Source organism: Pristis pectinata, chromosome 11 (assembly GCF_009764475.1).
Source record: "Pristis pectinata isolate sPriPec2 chromosome 11, sPriPec2.1.pri, whole genome shotgun sequence".
Lineage (NCBI taxonomy): Eukaryota > Metazoa > Chordata > Chondrichthyes > Rhinopristiformes > Pristidae > Pristis > Pristis pectinata.
In genome coordinates, this window is record NC_067415.1 from 80,426,676 (window position 1) to 80,447,558 (window position 20,883).

The 20,883-nt window shown below is 41.9% G+C and overlaps 1 protein-coding gene across 1 annotated transcript in view; it reads left to right on the top strand.

The window, feature by feature from the left end:
- LOC127575909 (kelch-like protein 1) overlaps positions 1-20,883 on the top strand; it is a 276,782-nt gene that overhangs the window by 199,291 nt on the left and 56,608 nt on the right. Inside the window, exons 5-6 of the mRNA XM_052026137.1 lie at positions 5,015-5,227; positions 17,032-17,218. Coding sequence (XP_051882097.1) covers positions 5,015-5,227; positions 17,032-17,218 — 400 coding nt within the window. The remainder of the gene's footprint in view (positions 1-5,014; positions 5,228-17,031; positions 17,219-20,883) is intronic.

Below are 20,883 nucleotides of genomic sequence, written 5' to 3' on the forward strand. Positions count from 1 at the left end.
CAGAAATGGGTCCTTTAGCCTATCCCATCCATGCCAACCTACTTGCCCATTACACTGACCCATTTGCCCGCATTAGGACTGTACCTTTCCATGTGTTGCCTATTTAGGTGACTGTCTAAATGCCTCTTAGACACAGTACATGGGGTGGCACGGTAGCATAGCGGTTAGCATAATGCTATTACAGCGCTATTTCTAGAGATCAGCATGTTCTAGAGATCAGCCATTCTCTCTGTAAAAAATGTGCACCTCAGGTTCCCTATAAAACTCCAACCTCTCCCCCTAAACCTATGCTGTCTTGTTTTGGATAGCCCTACTATGAGAAAAAGATTTTGACTACCTACCCTGTCCATGCCTCTCCTAATCTGACATACTACAATCAGGTCACCCCTCAGCCTCCTTCAATCCATGGAAGTTGTGCTGCTCATGGCAAGGCTGTAGGATATGACCAGTTGCTCAGGCTGTACTAATGGGGAGAGAAAAACGGAGACCAAATCACAAATAGAACACCGACAGAACTGGCCAGTTCTGGTAGAGACAGAAATAAAGAGTACAGTACCGAAAGCTGGAGGATTTGATATTGAGTCCGGAAGGCTGCAACGTTCAAGGGTGGAAGACAAGATGTTGTTCCTCAATCTTGTGTTGAGCCTCGTTGTATCAGTGCAGGAGGTCACAGAGAGATAGATAAAGAGTAAGAGTGGGACGGAGAATTAAAGTGGCAGGCAATCGCAAGCATTGCCTAACTCCTACAGACTGAACATAGGTGTTCAGGATAGTGACCACCCAATCTGTGTTTGGCTTCTCCTGTGTAGAAGAGATATTATTGGGAACACTGAATGCAGTACACTAGACTGAAAGAAGTACAAGTGAAGTGTTGGCTGTGTTCATTTCCTATTTTTGACATGTCCCCAAATCTGCTGAGAAAGCCTCTGTAACTTTTCACCTTTGTTGGTCTCACTGATTTTACTCAGCTGCATTTGTGTTCCATTTACTCGACAGGCTATCTTCACACTCAGAACTGTCCTTACTTCTCCACTGGCAGCAATTGATGTGGTGCTTCTGCTAGTATTTTCCTGGTTTGCATTTAAGAGAAAATCCTAAGTCTAAAGCCTCATGGGTAACTTTTCAGACTTGTTGGCATCCCACACAGGTTGTCCTTCTAGATTTACTCGGGGTTGGTTTCTGTCACCTGTGGAACCAAATGTGGTATTTCTCGCATCCCTCTGCCAGCAGGTGTACTTTAGGTACAAATGTTCTCAGTTTGCTGTTTTGTACCAGAGCTGGCTCCCTGGCCTTTAGAATCAGAATCAGATTTATTATCACTGACTTAAATGGCATGAAATTTGTTGCTTTGCAGCAGCAATACAGTGCAAAGACATAAAATTACCATAAATTACAAAAATAAATGAACAGTGCAAAATAAAAAGGAATAATGAGTTCGTGTTCATGGGTTCATGGACTGTTCATGATGGCAGAGGGAAAGAAGCTGTCCCTGAATCATTGAGTGTGGGTCTTTAGGATCCTGTACCTCCTCGCTGATGGTAGTAATGACCAGAAAACTGACAGGTTGTTTCCTGTCTGTCTATGTGCACACTATTTCTTTGAATTGGAACCAAGCTTCATGCGATAGTGAACGCCGGTATTTCAGATCTTCTTTCAGAAGCTTTCTCAGGTTTACTGTGTCGTCTGACATGTGAAGACTGAAAGAATTCATGCATTGGATTAGCCCTGGAGAGTATCTTCATTCTTTCTTACCCTTTGGTGCTTCCTTCTCAACTTTTTATGGACTTAACTTCACCCTGTCTTCTGTGTAACTCATCTGAAAGGATTGGAATCCTTTCTCCTTTGTAATGCATTTGTCAACATTCAGCTTAAACCTGGCCTTTCTGCTTCCTTTCATCACATCATAGGATGATATCTATTGATTTTGTCATCAAATCCATAGATCTGGTTGCCTTCTGTTGTACCTGCAACACCTTTGTATCCTCTGTAGGCCACACCTGTTTCCAGCGAGACATATCCTGGCTTACTCCAAAACCAAAAGGTGCATGTTGGGTCTCTTATTGTCAAATGGTATGTTAGATGGTATCAACAGTGAAGATTTTTCATCTAGCTTTACATTAAACAAACAAACTACTGGAGGAACTCAGCGGACCAGGCAGCATCTGTGGGGGGAAGTGGATAGCCAGTGTTTCCAGTCAAGACCCTTCATCTCGACTTTACAGTACCTATTTCTAACATCCTTTGTGGAAATCTTTGTCCTTTGCCAATGCTGGTGTGACTTCTTCCAGAGAAGACATTAAGTATTATCCTTTGTGATCACTTGATTACTTGATCCAGTCATTTTATAGTCTTAGCCATTAATTAAGTTTCTCTCTTAGCCAGTGGAGTTGACCTTGTCCATAGGTTTAATGACATTGTTTTTTACTTCTTTGAGCTCCATCACTTGGACTTCCTTTTCAAGGTTCCTCATCAGCTCAATCACCACCTTGCGTAGGAGGTGTATTACTGTTTAACGTGGGCATCAACAGAGATTTAACATGAAAAATTTTCAAACAGTTTTAGTTTTAGATTTATTGCTCTGGGTTTGTTATTTATCTTTTTCTTATCTTGATGGTGATGTGGATTTCATTTGTCTGACAACTGTCATATCCAGTTACACCACATAGATGTATGGTTCCAATATCTAGTGTAACATTGAATTCCACGATTTGGATGTTCTGGTTTTGATCGTTTTGTACTTGTAGAGTCACAGAGAATCACAGAGTAATATAGCATGGAAACAGGCCCTTTGGCCTAACTCAACCATGACAACCAAGGAGCCCATCTCAGCTAAAACCCTGCATCAGGACTCAGAAAGGAATTGCCGACACTTTGGGTCGAAACCCTTCATCAGGGCTCCTCTCCCACAGATGCTGCTCGACCCGCTGAGTTCCTCCAGCAGATTGTCTGTTGCTCCAGATTCCGGGATCTGCAATCTCCTGTGTGTGCTGATATTCGAAATTTGCATTAATAAATCGCAAGTCACTGCCAACAATTTTGAGATACAGAATAAAACTTTGTTCTTACCGAATTTATGAGAGAATAAATAATCAAATGAACACAAAATGCAAAAGAAACAGCAAATTTTGTCAATTTTTGTCAAGGGTCCACATAATGGAAAATTCCAATGGATGTTTTTCAGGAATACAACCCCTCTATAACACAGGGGTGTACTGTCCTCTGTTTCTGAAGTTTGAATGCTTTTGACAGTGGCCAAATAATGAGCTTCAATTAAATTGGATTTTAGAAGCTGAGATGCATATTTAGCCTCATATTGCATATTTAGTGCAAGTTAGGAATATCTTCCCCATCACAACTTCCAGCCTGTATAAATGCGACTCACTGACTTTCTCGGCAGTCAGTTTATCAACAAGAATAAAAGAACTATATGGAGTCTTTCATAACCTTAGCATGCCCTAGACTGACTCACAGCCAATGCTGTGCATTTGAAGTAGAAGGAAACATGGCAGGCAGTCAGCACACAGGCAGCAATAAGTCAGGATTGTGTCTGTATGGCCTGTTACTCCTTCACTCCCATTTACAGATGGAGAATTACTGTCGGCAAACACCCTGGGGAAAGCACATTCAGGAGTGGTGAAAATAACAAGATTTTTATTCTTGTTGTACAATTCTTCAGGAACAAGATAAATTGTGAACTCTTCAACTTGTGGTGAGAGAATATTCCCAACAAATATTATGTATTCTATGGGGTGGCTGGAAACTTGGAGTAGGAAAATACAGACGGAAAGGCAATCAAATTTGACAGCTGAGATACTATTGAGTGGAGGAGGATGGGGGCGGAGAGGAATGAGTTGGAATGAGTTTTTATATTTTGTAATGTATTATAGATGGCACAATTTCTTATTGATCCATTTCTTCGAATTCTGCCACTGTCAAGAAGATGAATCAATATGCACTGCACAAGTTTTGGAAGGTCCATGTTGCTGTTCAATTTTGCAGGGTTGTTCTGAATAATAAAGCTAATTTAATGCATTGGTAAAATGAATCGATATGGCAAAGATATTTGGGAAGTTGGGGTATAACTTGCATTTCAGGAGCACTTTGGACATATTAAAATGTCCCAAGAGCAACAAACGATCTGCTGGAGGAACTCAGTGGGTTGGGCAGCATCTGTCGGGGGAAAGGAATTGTTGACGTCTCAGGTTGAAACCCCCCCCGCATCATAGTCCTGATGCAGATGCAGATTATGTTTTACTATGGACAGTTTCGTTGACAAATGCACTAGGTCTTTGGCAAAGGAACAAAAGACATCCAATGGTATTTTCATCATGTGTTCTCCTGGTTTTATACATTGTGTACTCAACAACTTCCCAAAGTTTAAGCGGTTACCAGGGAACTTGTGGTATATCCAGTAAGCTGCAATAGGGTTTCTGTTTGTTGAATTATTAAAGAGTTACCCTGATGTAGGACATTTAAAGCCAAACTGGTTGGTGTAGACTCGACAGGCTGAAGGGTCTGTTTCCCTGCTGCACAGCTCCGTGATTAACAAGGAATTGATTAGTGAGGTGGTCTTCGAAATAGATAAGATTTCTTTATTAGTCACATGAACATCGAAACACACAGTTAAGTACATCTTTTGCGTAGAGTGTTCTGGGGGCAGCCCGCAAGTGTCGCCATGCTTCCGGCTTCCGGCGGCAACATAGCGTGCCCACAACTTCCTAACCCGTATGCCTTTGGAATGTGGGAGGAAACCAGACCACCCGGAGGAAACCTGCGCAGTCACGGGGACAACGTACAAACTCCTTACAGACAGCAGCCGGAATCGAACCCAAAGATATATTATGGATTTTCATATACCATTTGGATGTCAGAATGTTAAAATTACTTCAGTAACAGTGATTACAGCAATGCCAGAAAGGCTGATCTTTATAAATTTGGGGCACGTGTGCATTAAAATGCTCCATGAAGACTAAAGATTGATTTCTGAAAAGAGTTGTTTCTTTTCCTTTGACAGGAGCACATTATGGAGGTGATCAGAAATCAGGAATTTCTGCTGCTGCCTACAGATGACATCCTTAAACTTCTAGTAAGTGATGATGTGAATGTTCCCGATGAAGAGACGATATTTCATGCCCTGATGATGTGGGTGAAATATGATGTGCAAAGGAGATGTCGGGACTTGGCCACACTGCTGGCGTACATCAGGTTACCTCTGCTCCCACCTCAGGTAAGTTTAACTGTTCTGGTCTTTGTCATTGTTCGTCCTCCTCTCCTGTTCAATCCTTCAATACTGAAATGTGTTATTTTCCTTTCCCGAATAGATTATGTTGCTGGGCTATTTGTATAGCTACTGAAAACAAGTTCTATCAGGAGGAATGACTGTTCCTGTTTATTCAAGTGCCCTTCCTCCCAACTTACCCTTATCATCCCACACCCCCGCCCCACACCCCACTCCTCTGTGGGTCCTATCCCTTCACTTCCTTGAAGATCTCCAATATCACCAGGAGCTCTATGATCTGCCGATCCGTATGCTGTATGTAGCCTTTGGACTCAGTAGTTTCCAGTTAGAACAGTCAAATTGCATCTGTCAACCACTTAAACTTACCACCCCAAATCTCCTCAGAGGAAAACTACAGCTGCAGCAAGTCTGAAATAAAAATGGCAAATGCTGGAAATGTTCAGCAGATCAGGCAGCAGCTGTGTAAAAAGAACCAGAATCAATGTTTCAAGTTAAAGACCCCTTGTCAGAACTGGGAAAGAGAGGAAAATATGATTTTTGATGAAGAGTCTTTGACCTAAAACATTAACTCTGTCTGCCTGGTAATCATTTCTTGTGGTAGAACTCAGAACAAAGTGATCCTTTTGGGCGTCTTGTGTTGGGCATGCAAGTGACATGGCCTGCCCAATAGACTGATTGTAAGACAGCCCCTCTGCTGATTGACTTATTCCTCCCAATGAGTTGGAGGATTTTGCAGCAACAGCATTGATGGTATCCTTTCAGTGCCTTGATGTGTCTGCTGCAGGTGGTTCAAGTCTCAGAAGCAGGTAGAAGGAGATTGATCACGACCACCTGGTAGACCATGATTTTTGGATCAGGTTTGAGATCTTGATCTTCAAATACCCTTTTCCTTGTAAAGAGTTCCAGAGAACCATGATTAATGTTAGTCTAGGCCTGGACTTAACACTGCTGCCTCTATATAGTGATCAAAGTGACATAAGAAATTGAAAGCCATCACGGACAGATTACACAGATCAGAAACAATCCAGAAGTGATAACTTTCTGACTTCAGTAGTGTCAGTAGGAAAGGAAACAGGCTCAGCATCCGTGGGAAGTTGCGATACAAGACACAGTGAGTGCAGAGGCACAAAGGTGAGGAACCTTGAGAAGGAATCAAAGTAGAAAATCATATGGTTGTGTTTATGGTATTTGGTTGTATGCTAATGTTAATGTATAACTTTAACTGCGGTTGTAGTTAATAACTATCAGCAGTGCTAAGTTTGATGTTGTAGTTCATGTTTAGAAAATATATTGTACAACGTATTTATGGGTTGGTACAGTCAAGGCAACAGTTGCAGCACAGGATGTGGAATTTATTTAGAGAAATGGTTTATAAGAATATCTGGAATGGATGCTAAATTGCTATTAGAGTTTTAAGCTGAGAGGATTAATGCAATGTGCACACTATTTAATTAAATCTATCTCTGTATCTGCCTCTGTAAACATTTGGTTAATTGTGTAATTTTATAAATGTAAATGGTCAACTGCTGGTATAATTTAATATGTAGACAGTTAACACTTTTCATTGGTTTGTTACTTTTTAAAGGGAAGCTGTGTAGTCTATATAAATATGAATTTATCTTTAGGAGCGCTATGTGACATATGATTTGACTTTTGATACATAGCTGAACCAGCCAATGCAATTAGCTAGATGTTGTCTACCTTAAGTGAAGGATGTTACTTGCCTTAGTGAACAACGATGTGAAGGAGACTTCTTATTTTTCAGCTATCCACTTGCCACAGTAGGCCAAGTACTGTACTTAGGACAAATTTCATGTCATATAGTAGATCTGAATCTGATTCTGATTCTATCCACTCTAAGGATGGACAGTAAATGCTGTTTTGCCAGTGATGTCCAGAGTCTAAAAACGAATACACAAGAAAATAGAAATATCCATTAAAGTTGGATTTTAGCTTAACCCAGAGAGAGAGCTCATTTAATTGAGCTTGATCTTGGCAGGTTGTATCTTGTAGATTATTTTATATAAAGTTTATACATCCTTTTAGCATCGGCATCCTCTGGACCAGATTACCAAGTTGTTGCTGAGCCTCTCTGGAGTATATTGACAGTTACAGAGTTTGGAAACAGCCTACAACTCAGATATCTTGGGGCAGAATGTGAAAGAGAACCAATGGTGATTTGTTGTGAGAGCTCGGCTCTCTGTATTGCAAATCTCATTGACTTGTTTGATCTTGTTCTGTGTTCCCTTGGTATGCACTCCAAACCAAATACAATATTGAATCTGAAGAAGTGAGCATATAAAAAACAGGTGACCGTTTGATTAGATCAAACTGTTTAGTCCATAAACATTTGTATCTTTGGCAAGTCCAGAAATTATTATTGACACAGTATGAAATGGTTAACTGAGCACTGTCAAAGTGTAATTAACTGTGAGTGTCAGCCTGAGACTTTCATCTTTCATTTGCCTGAGTGTAACACACACTGTGACCAACACTCAGTGATGTATGCACTGGAGCACAAAGGTTCAATTGTCATGATCAGCATCCTTGAAAACAAGCTAGGAAGCATTTAAACCCCAGAAATGAGGATAGCAATGAAGTGCCACAAAAAAATCTGGTGTTGGAATGACAACTTGAAGTAAAATCATAAAAAAATCATAAAACGTAAAACTACGCATCATGGTAGTACCGGTTGAGAAAGAGCTTCGATACTAACCCCACTTTGCTCTGTAAATGCTCATCCAGGTATATTTTGAATACAATGATTTTCTGCACAACCACCAGTCTCTAGATGGTGAGTTCCTGATCCCCATCACTCCCTTTATCTCCCTCAACTTCCCTCTCATCTCCAACCTTTTAACTTAAATCTCTGTTCTTTCCCTGTTCAAGTTTTTCCTCTCTGTTCAATCGTTCTTAATTTTAAACACTTCAGTCTCCCTTCAGCTGCCCTGAAAACAACCCTAGCCTGGACAATCTTGTGGATCGTCCCTGCCATCCCTTACTAAGGAAACTTTTGGGAAGAATTCATGACCCAGCACTGTGACAATTTGGCTGAATGCCTGCGTTAAGCACAGCAGAAGCTTTAGGAGCACAGACCATAAGCAGAGTGGGAGTATCTTTCGTTGACGTTAGTTTGAAGTTACAGGAGCTGAGGATGGCAGGGGAGTCATTCATTGTATAATGGCCAAAACTTATTGCTCACTCAACATTTCTAAATATGGTTATCTGGTTATTATCATGTTGCTATCCAGGAGACCCTACTGTGTGGACATTGTGTTTCCCACATTACAACGTACCCACACTAGATGAAGCACTGCCTCACTGTTCCAGCAGCCTGGGTTCAATCCTGACCTCTGGTCCTTTCTGTGTGGAGTTTGCACGTTCTCCCTGTGTCAGCTGTTCCTGTTCCTTCCCATATCTTAAAAACATGCAGGCTGGTAGGATAATTGGCCTCTGTAAATCGCCCCTAGTTGGGAGTGGTAAAATCTGAGGGGAGTTGATGGGAGTGTGGGGAGAATAAAAGATTGGATTTGTGTAAATGGGTGCTTTATAGTCAGCAGGGAACTGGTGGGCCAAAGGGCCTGTTTCCATGCTGTATGATGATACAACAACATGACTTCAAAACTTGCCTGCGGAGTTAATGGGTCTCAGAATGTGGTGTAAGACATTTAATAGGGAGGTGACAGTTTTCTGCACGCGGAGGGTGATTAACCTCTGGAAATCTCTTCTGTGGAAGGTAGTTGATGCCAAATGGCTCTGAATATATAAGAAGCAAATAGACAGATTTCTTGACACGAAAGGCATCCGGGGGTGTGGGGATAGAGTGAGAATATACTTTTAAAATAGCAGCTGAGCTGTGATTCTGTTTAATGACAGAGCAGACTTAAGGACCTGAATCCTAATGCAGGGTCTTGACCCGAAACGTTGACTCTGCCTTTCACCGCACAGATGCTGCTTGACTCACTGAGTTCCTCCAGCAGTTTGTTTTTCCCTCTAGATTCCAGCATCTGCACTCTCTTGTATCTCAAACGAATGAATGGCCCACTCCTATCTTATTTTCTACATTTCCATGTTAAGAGGGATGTGAAAGATGCCATAAAAGTATAAACAGCTTGAAAATACAAAAGCTTGAGAACATGTACCACCTGGTTCAAGGACATCTTCTATGCCACTGTTAGAAGACCCTTGAGCAGACCTCTTATACATAAAAGATAAGATATTTATTCATTAGTCACGTGCATTGAAACACACAGTGAAATACATCTTTTTGCGTTGCTAAGAATGTGCTGGGGGCAGCCCGCAAGTGTTGCCACTCTTCCGGCGCCAACATAGCATGTCCACAGCTCCTAACCCGTACATCTTTGGAATGTGGGAGGAAACCGGACCACCCGGAGGAAACCCACGCAGACACGGGGAGGACGTACAAACTCCTTACAGACAGCGGCGGGAATTGAACCCAGGTCGCTGGTGCTGTAATCACACTACACTAACCGCTACGCTACCGTGCGAACACTTGATCTCTCAATATACCTCATGATGGCCCTTCCACTTTATTCATCTTCCTGCACTGTCTGTAACTGTAACACTATAATCTGCATTCTGTTTTTTTCTCCCCTTTGTACTACTTCAATATACTTATGTACGTCTGGATGGCATGCAAGCAAAAGCTATTCACTGTATCTCAGTACATGTGACAATAATAAACCAATTACCAATTAAAAAGCTGAAAAAAAAGGTGGAAATATATGCAAACACTCAGTGGGTCATACAGCTTATAAATATATTCTTTCAGTCTGAGAGCTGCCAGCTATATGCAATGGACATAACCAACATTACACCAAGTGCCATTGATTTTCAATCTCCCAAAGCTCGACTCTTGGACAGACTGGTGCTGCGGGGGTTCCAAACCGCAGCAGTTTTCCTGTGGTGGGCATCAATCAACCACGAAGATGTTTCATCTGAAAGAAATAGCAGCCTTCAAGCAGATCCAAGCAGGATCGTACAGAATCATAGGCATCTGATTACACTCTGTGGGATAATAGAATCCCAGTTGGTTGTTGGAAGCTTGTACAGGGTCACTGTTGGAAGATAATAGACTTGCTGCCACACATTTAAAATATTTCTTTGTTCTCCTGGTGAAGGTAACTGATGAGAGCTTAGATGTGATGGCTTTATTTATCTAACGTGGCTATTCAACATAGTGTCTTGGGCTTAACTGGCACATCTGTGATGTTCACGGATCCAGCGACACATACAAAATAATTGGAGAGAAGGGATTTCGATCTTCAATCGAAAACATAAATATCAGCCAGAGTCAAAAGTTGCAATCTGAGAATGGCATAATCAAATTAAGTTTAGCAGTGTTTTTCTCTTTTTATTTGATGTTTTTTGACACAGTATGCACTTATGTGAATTTAGAAGAGAGACACACAGCACCACAGGGGCTGGTTTCAATGTGCGCGGCTGTAGCACTGTGTTCAGGAGTACTTTTTATCATTGTAATCACACTCAGGTGATGGTAAAGATGAGTGCTCCAGGTGTGGGGCCAACATGTTGATGCAATCACAAAGAAGGCATGCCCGTGGCTCTACTTCATTAGGAGTTTGAGGAGATTTGTATGTCACCAAAGGGTCTTATAAATTTATATAGATGTACGGTGGAGAGCATTCTGACTGGTTGAATCACAGCCTGGTACAGAGGCTCCAATGCATAGGATCGCAAGAGGCTGCAGAGGGTTGTAGACTCAGCCAGCTCCATCACGGGCACAACCCTCCCCACCATCGAGGGCATCTTCAAGACACGCTGCCTCAAGAAGGCGACATCTATCATTAAGGACCCTCACCATCTGGGACATGTCCTCTTCTCATTACAGCAATCAGGGAGGAGGTACAGGAGCCTGAAGACCCGTACTCAATGATCCAGGAACAGCTTCTTCCCCTCCGCCATCAGATTTCTGAACGATCCATGAACCCATGAACACTACCTCATTATTCCTTTTTTCTGCACTATTTATTTTTGTAATTTATAGGTTTTATGTCTTTGCACTGTACTGCTGCTGCAAAATGACATATTTCACGTCATATGTCAGTGATAATAAATCTGACTGTGAGGTTTGTTGATAAGTAGCCTTCTCTCCAATCCCTTCTCATACTTTTGTGGCTTTGAGAGTCTTCGATCTTTCTGCAGAGGTCTGATGAGGGAATGGCAAGCAACAGACACAAAAGGCAATTTCATTCTGACTTCTAGCATGAATCTGGGCTATAACAATAGTGAAGGTGAGAACAGAATGTAGAGTACTGACAGCAGTGAACATAAAGATCTAGAAATAAAATATTGTAGATGTCGGGAATCTGATATAAAACAGAAAATGCTGGATATACTCAGGTAGTATCTGTGATGAATGAAAGGAGTTGACATTATGGGTTGATGACCTCTTTTCAGAACTGGGAAAAGTTAGAGGTGAAACAAGTTTGAAGATATGGAGAAAGCAGAGGAGAGGAGGAGAGAGTACAAGTAAATGTCTGAGATAGGGCAGTGAAGATGAATTCCCAAAAATAGTGATGGTACAACTTGAAAGAATGTGGTAGTGATTAGTTAATAATAGTGTCGGTCTTGAGGAGGTATAAATGAGAGAAGCAGAAAAATATCTGTAATTATAAGAAAGAGAACATGGATGGTAAAAGTTGGTAAAACTGAGTATCTAAAATTGTTGAACTCGGCGTTGAAAATCAAAAAAAAAGCTGCAAAGCCGAGAAATTTGAAATAAAAATAAAAGCATAAAATGTTAGAAACTCTCAGTGGGTCAGGCAGCACCTGTGAGGAGAGGAACAGAGTTTATGTTTCAGGGCAAAGATCCTTCATCAGAACTGTAAAAGTGTGGAAGCAAGTTGTAGAGACAATGAAGAGGAAAGGATAGGACAAAGGAAATACCTCTGATAGGGTGAGTGCAGGATTGCCATGGAGATAAGCTGTCAATGAAGCCATCTGGTTTTAAAGTTATTGCCATTTAGGGAGAGATAACCCAAACAAATGGAGATGTACTAACTGTGAGATTCAGAGCTGTTAAGAAGTTCTCAGCAGGACGTGAGCAAAGAAAAAAATACTGAGTCAATGTTATAGACTGATGTCTTATGGGAGAATTGGCAGACAGAGGAAATGAGTTCCCTGAAGTTGTTGAATTTAATATTGGATCCATAAGGATGCAATTTACCCAGAGGGAAGACGTGGTGCTGTTTCTCAAGTTTCCACTGAGCTTTATTGAAATAGTATAAAAATCCAAAGAGCAGGAGTGGGACTGAGCTTAAAGTGACAGCTGAATACTCTGTGTCCCACTTACAGATCAAATGAATGTATTCTACAGAGTGGTTACATGTTCTGCAAAAATATAGGGATATATTTTCAGGTTGCTGTTACTGCCGGTGCCAGTGTTTGCTTGGAAACAGAGTAATCTGGATCATATACATAACGACTGCTGGAAGTTTGGACCTCATTTTCATAAATGGCATTTGATGGTAGGTCTTAAATCTGAGACTCATTGACTTCTGTTAAACAGAACTATTAAGAGAAGGGTCTATGGCCATAGACCATAGGGCAGGCACGGTAGTGTAGTGGTTAGCATAATGCTATTACAGCGCCAGTGACCTGGGTTCAATTCTGGCCACTGTCTGTAAAGAGTTTGTACATTCTCCCCATTTGTCTGCGTGGGTTTCCTCCGGGTGCTCCGGTTTCCTTCCACATTCCTAAGACGTACAGGTTAGGAGCTGTGGGCATGCTTTGTTGGCGCCGAAAGAGTGGTGACACTTGCAGGCTGCCCCCAGCGCATACTCAGTAATGCAAAAGAACGCATTTCACTGTGTGTTTTGATGTACATGTGACTAATAAATATCTTATATAGATCAAACACAAACTCATTGATGGCAAAGCAGGTGAGACGAGCTACATGCTTTAATCCTGTTTTAACAGCCTTCTGTTCTGCCTCAGCCTCTAACTTCACCCGCGTTTGTTCTAGCTGCAACTGAGCATCAGAAATCTCTGGGTTACTCCCAGGAAGCTGTTTTAGCACATCCTCCCCAAACACCTTCTCCTTCACATAATGGCCAGCTATCTCTTTCTGAATATCAGCCTTTCTCATAGACGGCTTCACTGTTTCAAGGTTTAGCTCTGTAGCAATGTTCAACAAATCATTCTTCCTCATCCCCGGCAATCCAACAGGGGTTGGCTTTTTCAAAAATCTATCCATTGTTGCTGGTTTCCACACACACAAGCCAATTTTCAAAGAGATTTATTAGGCCGACCAACAATCAGTTGTCCAATAAGCCCCAGTTTGTTCAAACTCAGACCTCTTGTCTTGAGTTCGATTTTGGACTACTCTCGTCAATCTTGGGATCAGTCCTGGATGAGCCCCCAATTTCATTATGTACCAGCAACAATAGAGACACACCGAGTCATGTACAAGTGTTAGAAAATATTTTATTAATAACTACTTGTAATAATAAGTAAAGTAAAAATATTAGGTATCAAGCATTAACCCCAAAACTAAACTCAAAGTGTGTGTGTGGCAAATTCCCAAACCCCAAGTCTAGGAATAGTTCTCCAAGTTCAGTTCAGCAAGTCATGAGGTGAAACGTGAGCAAAGGCTTTTGCAAAACCACCGTTGACTGAAGAGAAAATGTAGAGAGAATATAGAGAGAAATTACGAAATCCACATGTTCCACGATGGAACCCCTACGACACCTCAATCTCCAATAATGTCCACTGCTTTGTTCCAAAGTATCTGCCACCCCGAAGACATTCGAGACGTGGCCGCCCATAGAAATACCTGTTTCCCACTACAGGTTAATGACAAAGTGGACTCTCTCTCTCTCTCTTCTGACTCACTGAACAAAAACTGACTACATGCTTTAATGTTGTAGTTTTCTATTGGTTCTACAGTGTGTGTAAGTCTCCAGCAGGGGAAGCCCAAGGAGTTCCTTCTGATTTAACATTTATATTTATATATAATGGGATCCCTACTGGTGCAGATTCTATTTTTACTCTAATCAGAGTAATGGACTTGATGAGAGTACTCTGAAAGCCAGTACAGACCCAGTGGGCTGAATGGCCTTCTATGTAGTGAGGAAATATGAGAAATATCGGGTTTGATTGCGGTTTATGCTTTTTCCCAGTTCTGTTTTTTCTAAATTTCTGGCTGTTATTGGCAAGGCCAGTCTTTCTTGCATTTCATTGATGCTCATGAAATGAATGACTTTCTGGGTTATTAGTCACTGCATTAGTGTTCCTGGAGTCACAACTTGCCCAGACTAGGCAACCATATGAGATTTCCTCTCCTATAAGGCATTAGTAAGACAGATGGCTTACACAAATGTAGAAACTTGCTCTTCCAATTCTCATTTCTCTCCTCCTGTGTCATTTACAGGTATGAAAGGAGTGATCAATTCGTTTCACTGGACCGAACTTATCCACTGACTGAGCTGACTCTGCCAAAGATCATAAATAGGAATCAATCATATTGACGATGTGTGATTTTCTTATGTTATCCATTCAAGGGATGTGGGCTTCATAGGTTGAGCCAGCATTTAATTGCCCGTTTCCAATTGTCCTTGAGAAGGTGGTGGTGAGCTGCCTTCTTGAACTGCTGAAGCCCTTAAGGTGTGGGTGTACCACCAATGCTGTTAGGGAGGGAGTTCCAGGATTTTGACCCAGCGATGGTGAAGGAACGGTGAGATGTTTCCAAGTCAGATTGGAAGACAACTTCCAGGTGGTGGTGTTGCCTTGCTTTTAGCTGGTTGAGGTCGTGGGTTTGTAAGGAGCTATCTAAAGAGTCTTGGTGAGTTGCTGCAGTGCATGCTGTAGATGGTACAAACTGCTCTTACTATGCGTTAGTGGTGGACTGAGTGAATAGTTGTGGAAAGAGTGCCTATCAAGTGGGCTGCTGTGTCCTGCAAGGTGATTGCGGAAGGTTCATGGTCAAGTAACGTCCAAATTCAACACTGCCGTCCAGCACTCTACGTAATGCCTTGTAGCAGATGCTCCAAACAGGAGGCAACTAGGCATTAAGCAGGAATTAGGAATAGTTGGTGAAGAGATAATCAACAATGTGGGTGAAAGTAGAGACGTAACAAGTTAGAATAATATAAGAAAATCATTCAGAAAATTTGTTTCCAAATCATATTTTGCTATAGATAAGGATTGATAGGGCTATTAGATCTTTTAAATAGTATCTATTTCTTGAATGTTTTAATCAACTGTTATGAATGATGCTGAACGCTATCGAGCCTACCACAGTTTTGATTTCCTTGGCTATTTCAGCAAAACTTTGAATCCTTTGCTCATTCTAACCTCGACAGTGAACATCAGTCAATCTGTCGCTTGCCGATGTTTCAAGCAGATGACTGATGTGTTGTGACGAGGGAAAACAACTTCATAACTGTTCGATGGGGAATCAGCAACAGACCCAGGAAAACTCTGGCTTGCAAATCTTTTTACATGTTTATGTGCAACACAATGTGCCCATGATGCAGTGTTTCAAACGTCCGACGACATACAATGCATGGAGACAAAAGGGACTGCAGATGCTAGAATCTAGAGCAAAAGTCGAATTGCTGGAGGAAGACAGCTGGTCGAGCAACATCTGTGGGAGGAAAGGAATTGTCCATGTCATGATGCAGGGTCTCGACCTGAAACATTAACTATTCCTTTCCTCCAACCGATGTTGCTTGACTCACTGAGTTCCTCCAGCAGTTTGCTTTTTATGCCATACAGTGCAACTATAGCCTACATATGGCATGGGCCACCCCTATAGAAGCAGATCTTCATGGCACATGGCAGAAGGAACTGACCTGGATTGATGCTGTGTATTGGGGGTCTTTAACATTCTTTTGTTCCTCTGTTTCAGTACCTTGACTAATGAAATGACGCTAGGTTTGCCTCTGGTCATATCCAAAGTATCTTCATGGAGACAGAAAGCACAAGTGCTCACACCATAAGGCCATGCCATTGTTGTATCCCCTGTTGTGCTACTATACAGGGCAGTATGAATCAAATATAATAAAATTAAACCACTCACACTTAGGGGAGCGAACTGACAGTCTTTAAACTGAGAATGGGTCTCTGCAAATATAAAGCCATAATAACTCTTTTTTCTCTCAGCATTCATTATCAATCTGTTTGTGGTTCGCAATCACATCAGTACTGCACTGTAATGATATGTATTGCTAGTTAATCCTCTGCATTTTTAAAAAAAATTTAAAATTTTATTTACAGCATGGTAACAGGCCCTTCCAGCCCAACGAGTCTGCGCTGCCCATTTTTAAACCCAAATTAACCTACCCGTATGTCTTTGTAATGTGCGAGGAAACCGGAGCACCCGGAGGAAACCCATGCAGACACGGGGAGAACGTACAAACTCCTTACAGATAGCGACGGGAATCGAATCCCGATCGCTGGTGCTGTAATAGCGTCATGCTAACCGCTATGCTACCGTGCCGCCCTTAGGAACAAGATACATGTTACTGAATATAAAATTCAATTTAGTGACAGGAACGTCAAACTTTGAATTCTTCTCCATCATCATTGGTTTGTCCTCAGACAAAGTGACAAAACTAAGATATAACCTTGAAGTGTTGCTATCGTTGATAAATGATGTGAACTCAGTTTTCATTTACAATTGCATCAGAACTGCTTGTAGCTCCTTCCACAGACTGATCTATACTTGATGATCTGTTCCGACTGACTGACACTTGTTCCTGCCACACATGGAAATTAGTTGCCTGCATTTTTATTTTGTTTTTCAGCTTCTGGCTGACCTTGAAAACAACGTCCTTTTCAAAGATGACCTTGAGTGCCAAAAGCTTATTTTGGAAGCCATGAAGTATCACCTGTTGCCAGAGAGACGGCCTCTAATGCAGAGTCCAAGAACTAGGCCTCGGAAGTCTACAGTTGGAGCTCTGTATGCAGTTGGAGGGATGGATGCAAATAAAGGTAGGCACTTCAGTGCAGTTTTGGATGTTAAAGCAATAGAAATTGTTCCTCTGTTGTGCTGAAAGTGTCACACTAGTGGTGGTGTGTTGAACTCTGATTCAAACTTCAATGGAACTGAATTTCAGATGCAGAATCTAACTTACATATATTAACATATCACAACCTTAGCATGTCAAATAAAGGCTGAGTTTCTGCTCTCACCTGTTCCTAATTAAATGCTAGAAATTATTGTCAATAATGGTGATATTCTAAATAGGGGCCTGGAACAGACTGCCAGGGGCAGTGGTGGTAGCAGATAGGATAGTGGTGTTTAAGAGGCTTTTAGATAGACACATGAACATGCAGAGAATGGAGACATGTGGATCATGCACAGGCAGAAGAGTGACGTTGTGTTCAGCGTAGACATCGTGGGCCAAGTTCCTGTGCTGTACTGGTGAAGGGTCTCGACCCGAAACGTTGACTGCTTATTTCCGTCCATAGATGCTGCCTGACTTGCTGAGTTCCTCCAGCATTTTGTGTGTGCTGCTGTACTGTTCTATGTTCTATTGATTAATTAAGCACAGAGGAAGTTGCTCGACCCATCATGCCTGTGAGAATACTTTGAAATACCAACCGTATTTAGACAGCTATAAAAGGGTTGAAATATTCAGGAGCTCAGGCAGACTGTGGGGAGAGAAACAGTTAATATTTCGTATTGATGCCTTTCATTGGAACAGGAAAAAGGCAGAACAGACAGAGAGATGTAGAAAGTCTGAGATTGATCGGAAGGCAGAAGAGGTTAAATTAAAGATGTGATGTTCAACGTAAAGAGAAAGGGGTGACAGTGGAGATTTACATTAGGTTCATTACCAAAAGGTCATCAACCCAAAATATTAACTCGTCTTCATTCACCACAGGTGCTGCCTGGCCCACTGAGTATTTCTGGGATTTTGTGTTTTTATTTCCGATCTTCAGCATTGTCAGTATTTTGCTTTCTTCTCCATGTTTGGACACCATTCTTCTGCATTGCTATTCGAACTTAACCTAAAAGTTGGATCACACAGTACATAAAATGCACTATACAATTTCAGTTTTATGCAGTGTAACTTGAGCTAATCTCTGGGTGAAATTAATTTAGAATGAGCACTTCCATGCACCATTCATTTTAAAGTCTCATATGTTTTCCAAGGTTAAGGCAAGCACCAATTGACACCACTATTCGGATAGCACACATTTCTGCCCACATTATATAAACTGGAGCTCATTTGCACCAGGAGCACATCAAACAATATCTTAGTTTTCATCGGTATTTAAAGTCTGCTGACATTCTTTGACCTGCAGAAACTGCAGAGAGTAGTAGATTCAGCCCAGTACATCATAGGCACGTCACTCCCCATCACTGACAGCATCTACATGAGGCGCTGCCTCAAAAAGCAACATCTATCAACAAAGATTCCCACCATCTGGGCCATGCCATCTTCTCGCAGCTACCATTGGGCAGGAGGTACAGAAGCCTGAAGTCCCACACCACCAGGTTCACAAACAGCTACTTCCCTTCAACCATTTTGTTCTTGAACCAACCGGCACAATCCTAATCACCAGCTTAGTAGAGCAAAACTATGACCACTTTGCACTACAATGAACCTTGTTTATTTTTTGTGCTGTTTCTTGCACAATTCTTGTATAATTTATGTGTTTCTGCTGAATGTTGTGCTTCTAATGCTATGTGCCTGTGATGCTTCTACTGTGATAAGACTATTAAACAGTTCCCTTAAATAATGAGATGGACTCTGACCTCACAATCTACCTTGTTGAGACCTTGCACCTTATTGTCTACCTGCACTGCACTTCTTCTGTAGCTGTGACACTTTACTCTGTGCTGTTATTGTTTTTACCTGTACTACCTCAATGCACTCTGTACTAACTCAATGTAACTGCACTGTGTAATGAATTGACCTGTCCGAATAGTACGTAAGACAAGTTTTTCACTGTACCTCGGTACAAGTGACAATAATAAACCAATATCAATACCAGTACCAAGTAAGTTTTTCATTGCACTTGTGCTGACATGTACCTGTCCATATGACAATAAACTTGTCTTGACTTGACTGACTGAGCAGCTTCAGAACTGACTGCAGGCTGTTCAGACACTTCCAAAGGTCCACAAAGTCTGCCAAAGCTAACAGGAAGTGCTCCTTGCATTATTTATTTGCTGAGACATTGTCTAATGCTATGTGCCTGTGATGCTTCTACTGTGATAAGACTATTGAACAGTTCCCTTAAATGATGGGATGGACTCTGACCTCACAATCTACCTTGCATTAAACAATGATACCACTGGCATTCCAGACCTCTCAGGGAGGGTCAAGGGTCTCAGAACAGGTGTCAAAGACGTGCCCATCTGTGCAAAGCCAACGCCCAGCGTCTTCAGAGGAGATACATCCTGCCTGGGCTTCTCCCATGAATGTTTCACAAGCTCAGGTTTTGCAAACTGAGATTTGTGATGTTCTACACAAAGTATCTTTAGTCAAACTCTTGTGCCTAGTCCGTGGAGGTCAATGTCACAGGATGGTTCCCAGCAGCCATAGATCTCTTCTATGTTTCTCAAAGATACCACAAAGAAACTGCATGTGGAAAGGAATAACACCATTTACTTTCATTTCCATGAGGAAATAGTAGATCGCAGGCTTTGGGATTTGCCAATGTTCCTGCCTTCCCATGCCTGCTTGGAGCTATTGACCACACTTACATGGTTCCCAATGGGACCACATTCAGTTTAGGGCAGTTGCCAACACTTTGCTGCAGACCAATCAGAGAAAAGCATTAACCCTTAAAGGTACACTCCCTGGGTGACCCACATAGCAGCAAAGTACACAATGGGTGGTACGGATGAAGAAGAGGCTAAGAGGGGAGGAAGTCTGCTCCCTTTCCTCTTCAATTTTAAGTGAATATCAATGGAATGGGTCTTGACTTTTCCCTGATGTTCTGGTGGTTGAGAATCGTCAGGGGAATATACTGAGGATTAATGTCATATCTCTGACATCATGCATGGTTGCTTTGGTACTGAAGGCACTCTGTGCTGCTGGTTGTTTTCAACAGTTGACATACCCTACGTATTTGGCCTGTGAGTGTGGGCCCTTAACCTTGTGCTACTGCTGCACTGTCTAGAATATCAAAGACAGCAGTAAGTTCAGAGGAAGAGCAGCAAGGAGATCCAGAGCTTGAAGGCCCTGAGGTGGAGCCTGAAGCGTAGGAGGAGGAAGAGGAGCGGGAAGAAGAAGGAGGCTATCAGAGGGAGGTGCCTGCTCAGCAGCCATAAGCCTCTTTTCTAGCCGAGTCAAGGAGGGAAGCATTGTCATGATCATCCCTGACATCCTGCTGTGTAGATCCACCTCCACTGAATACATTACAGAAATAAGTGAATCTCTGTCTTTCTACAAGACCTCTATATATTCTCAGAAGTAGCACATTGCTTAAAGAACACAGATCTCTGCATAAAGTACTTTTTCCTGTATGGATCTCCATTTTACTGGTGTTACCAGCAGTGTGGTGATCATCCTGGCGTACCTGGTGAGATCATGAAATTTTTTTCTGCATTACTTACAGTGCAAGGATTCTCATTCCTGAAGGAGACAACAGTAGCCACTTCCCCCCAGGCTTTTACAGAGTGCGCAAGATATCTCATT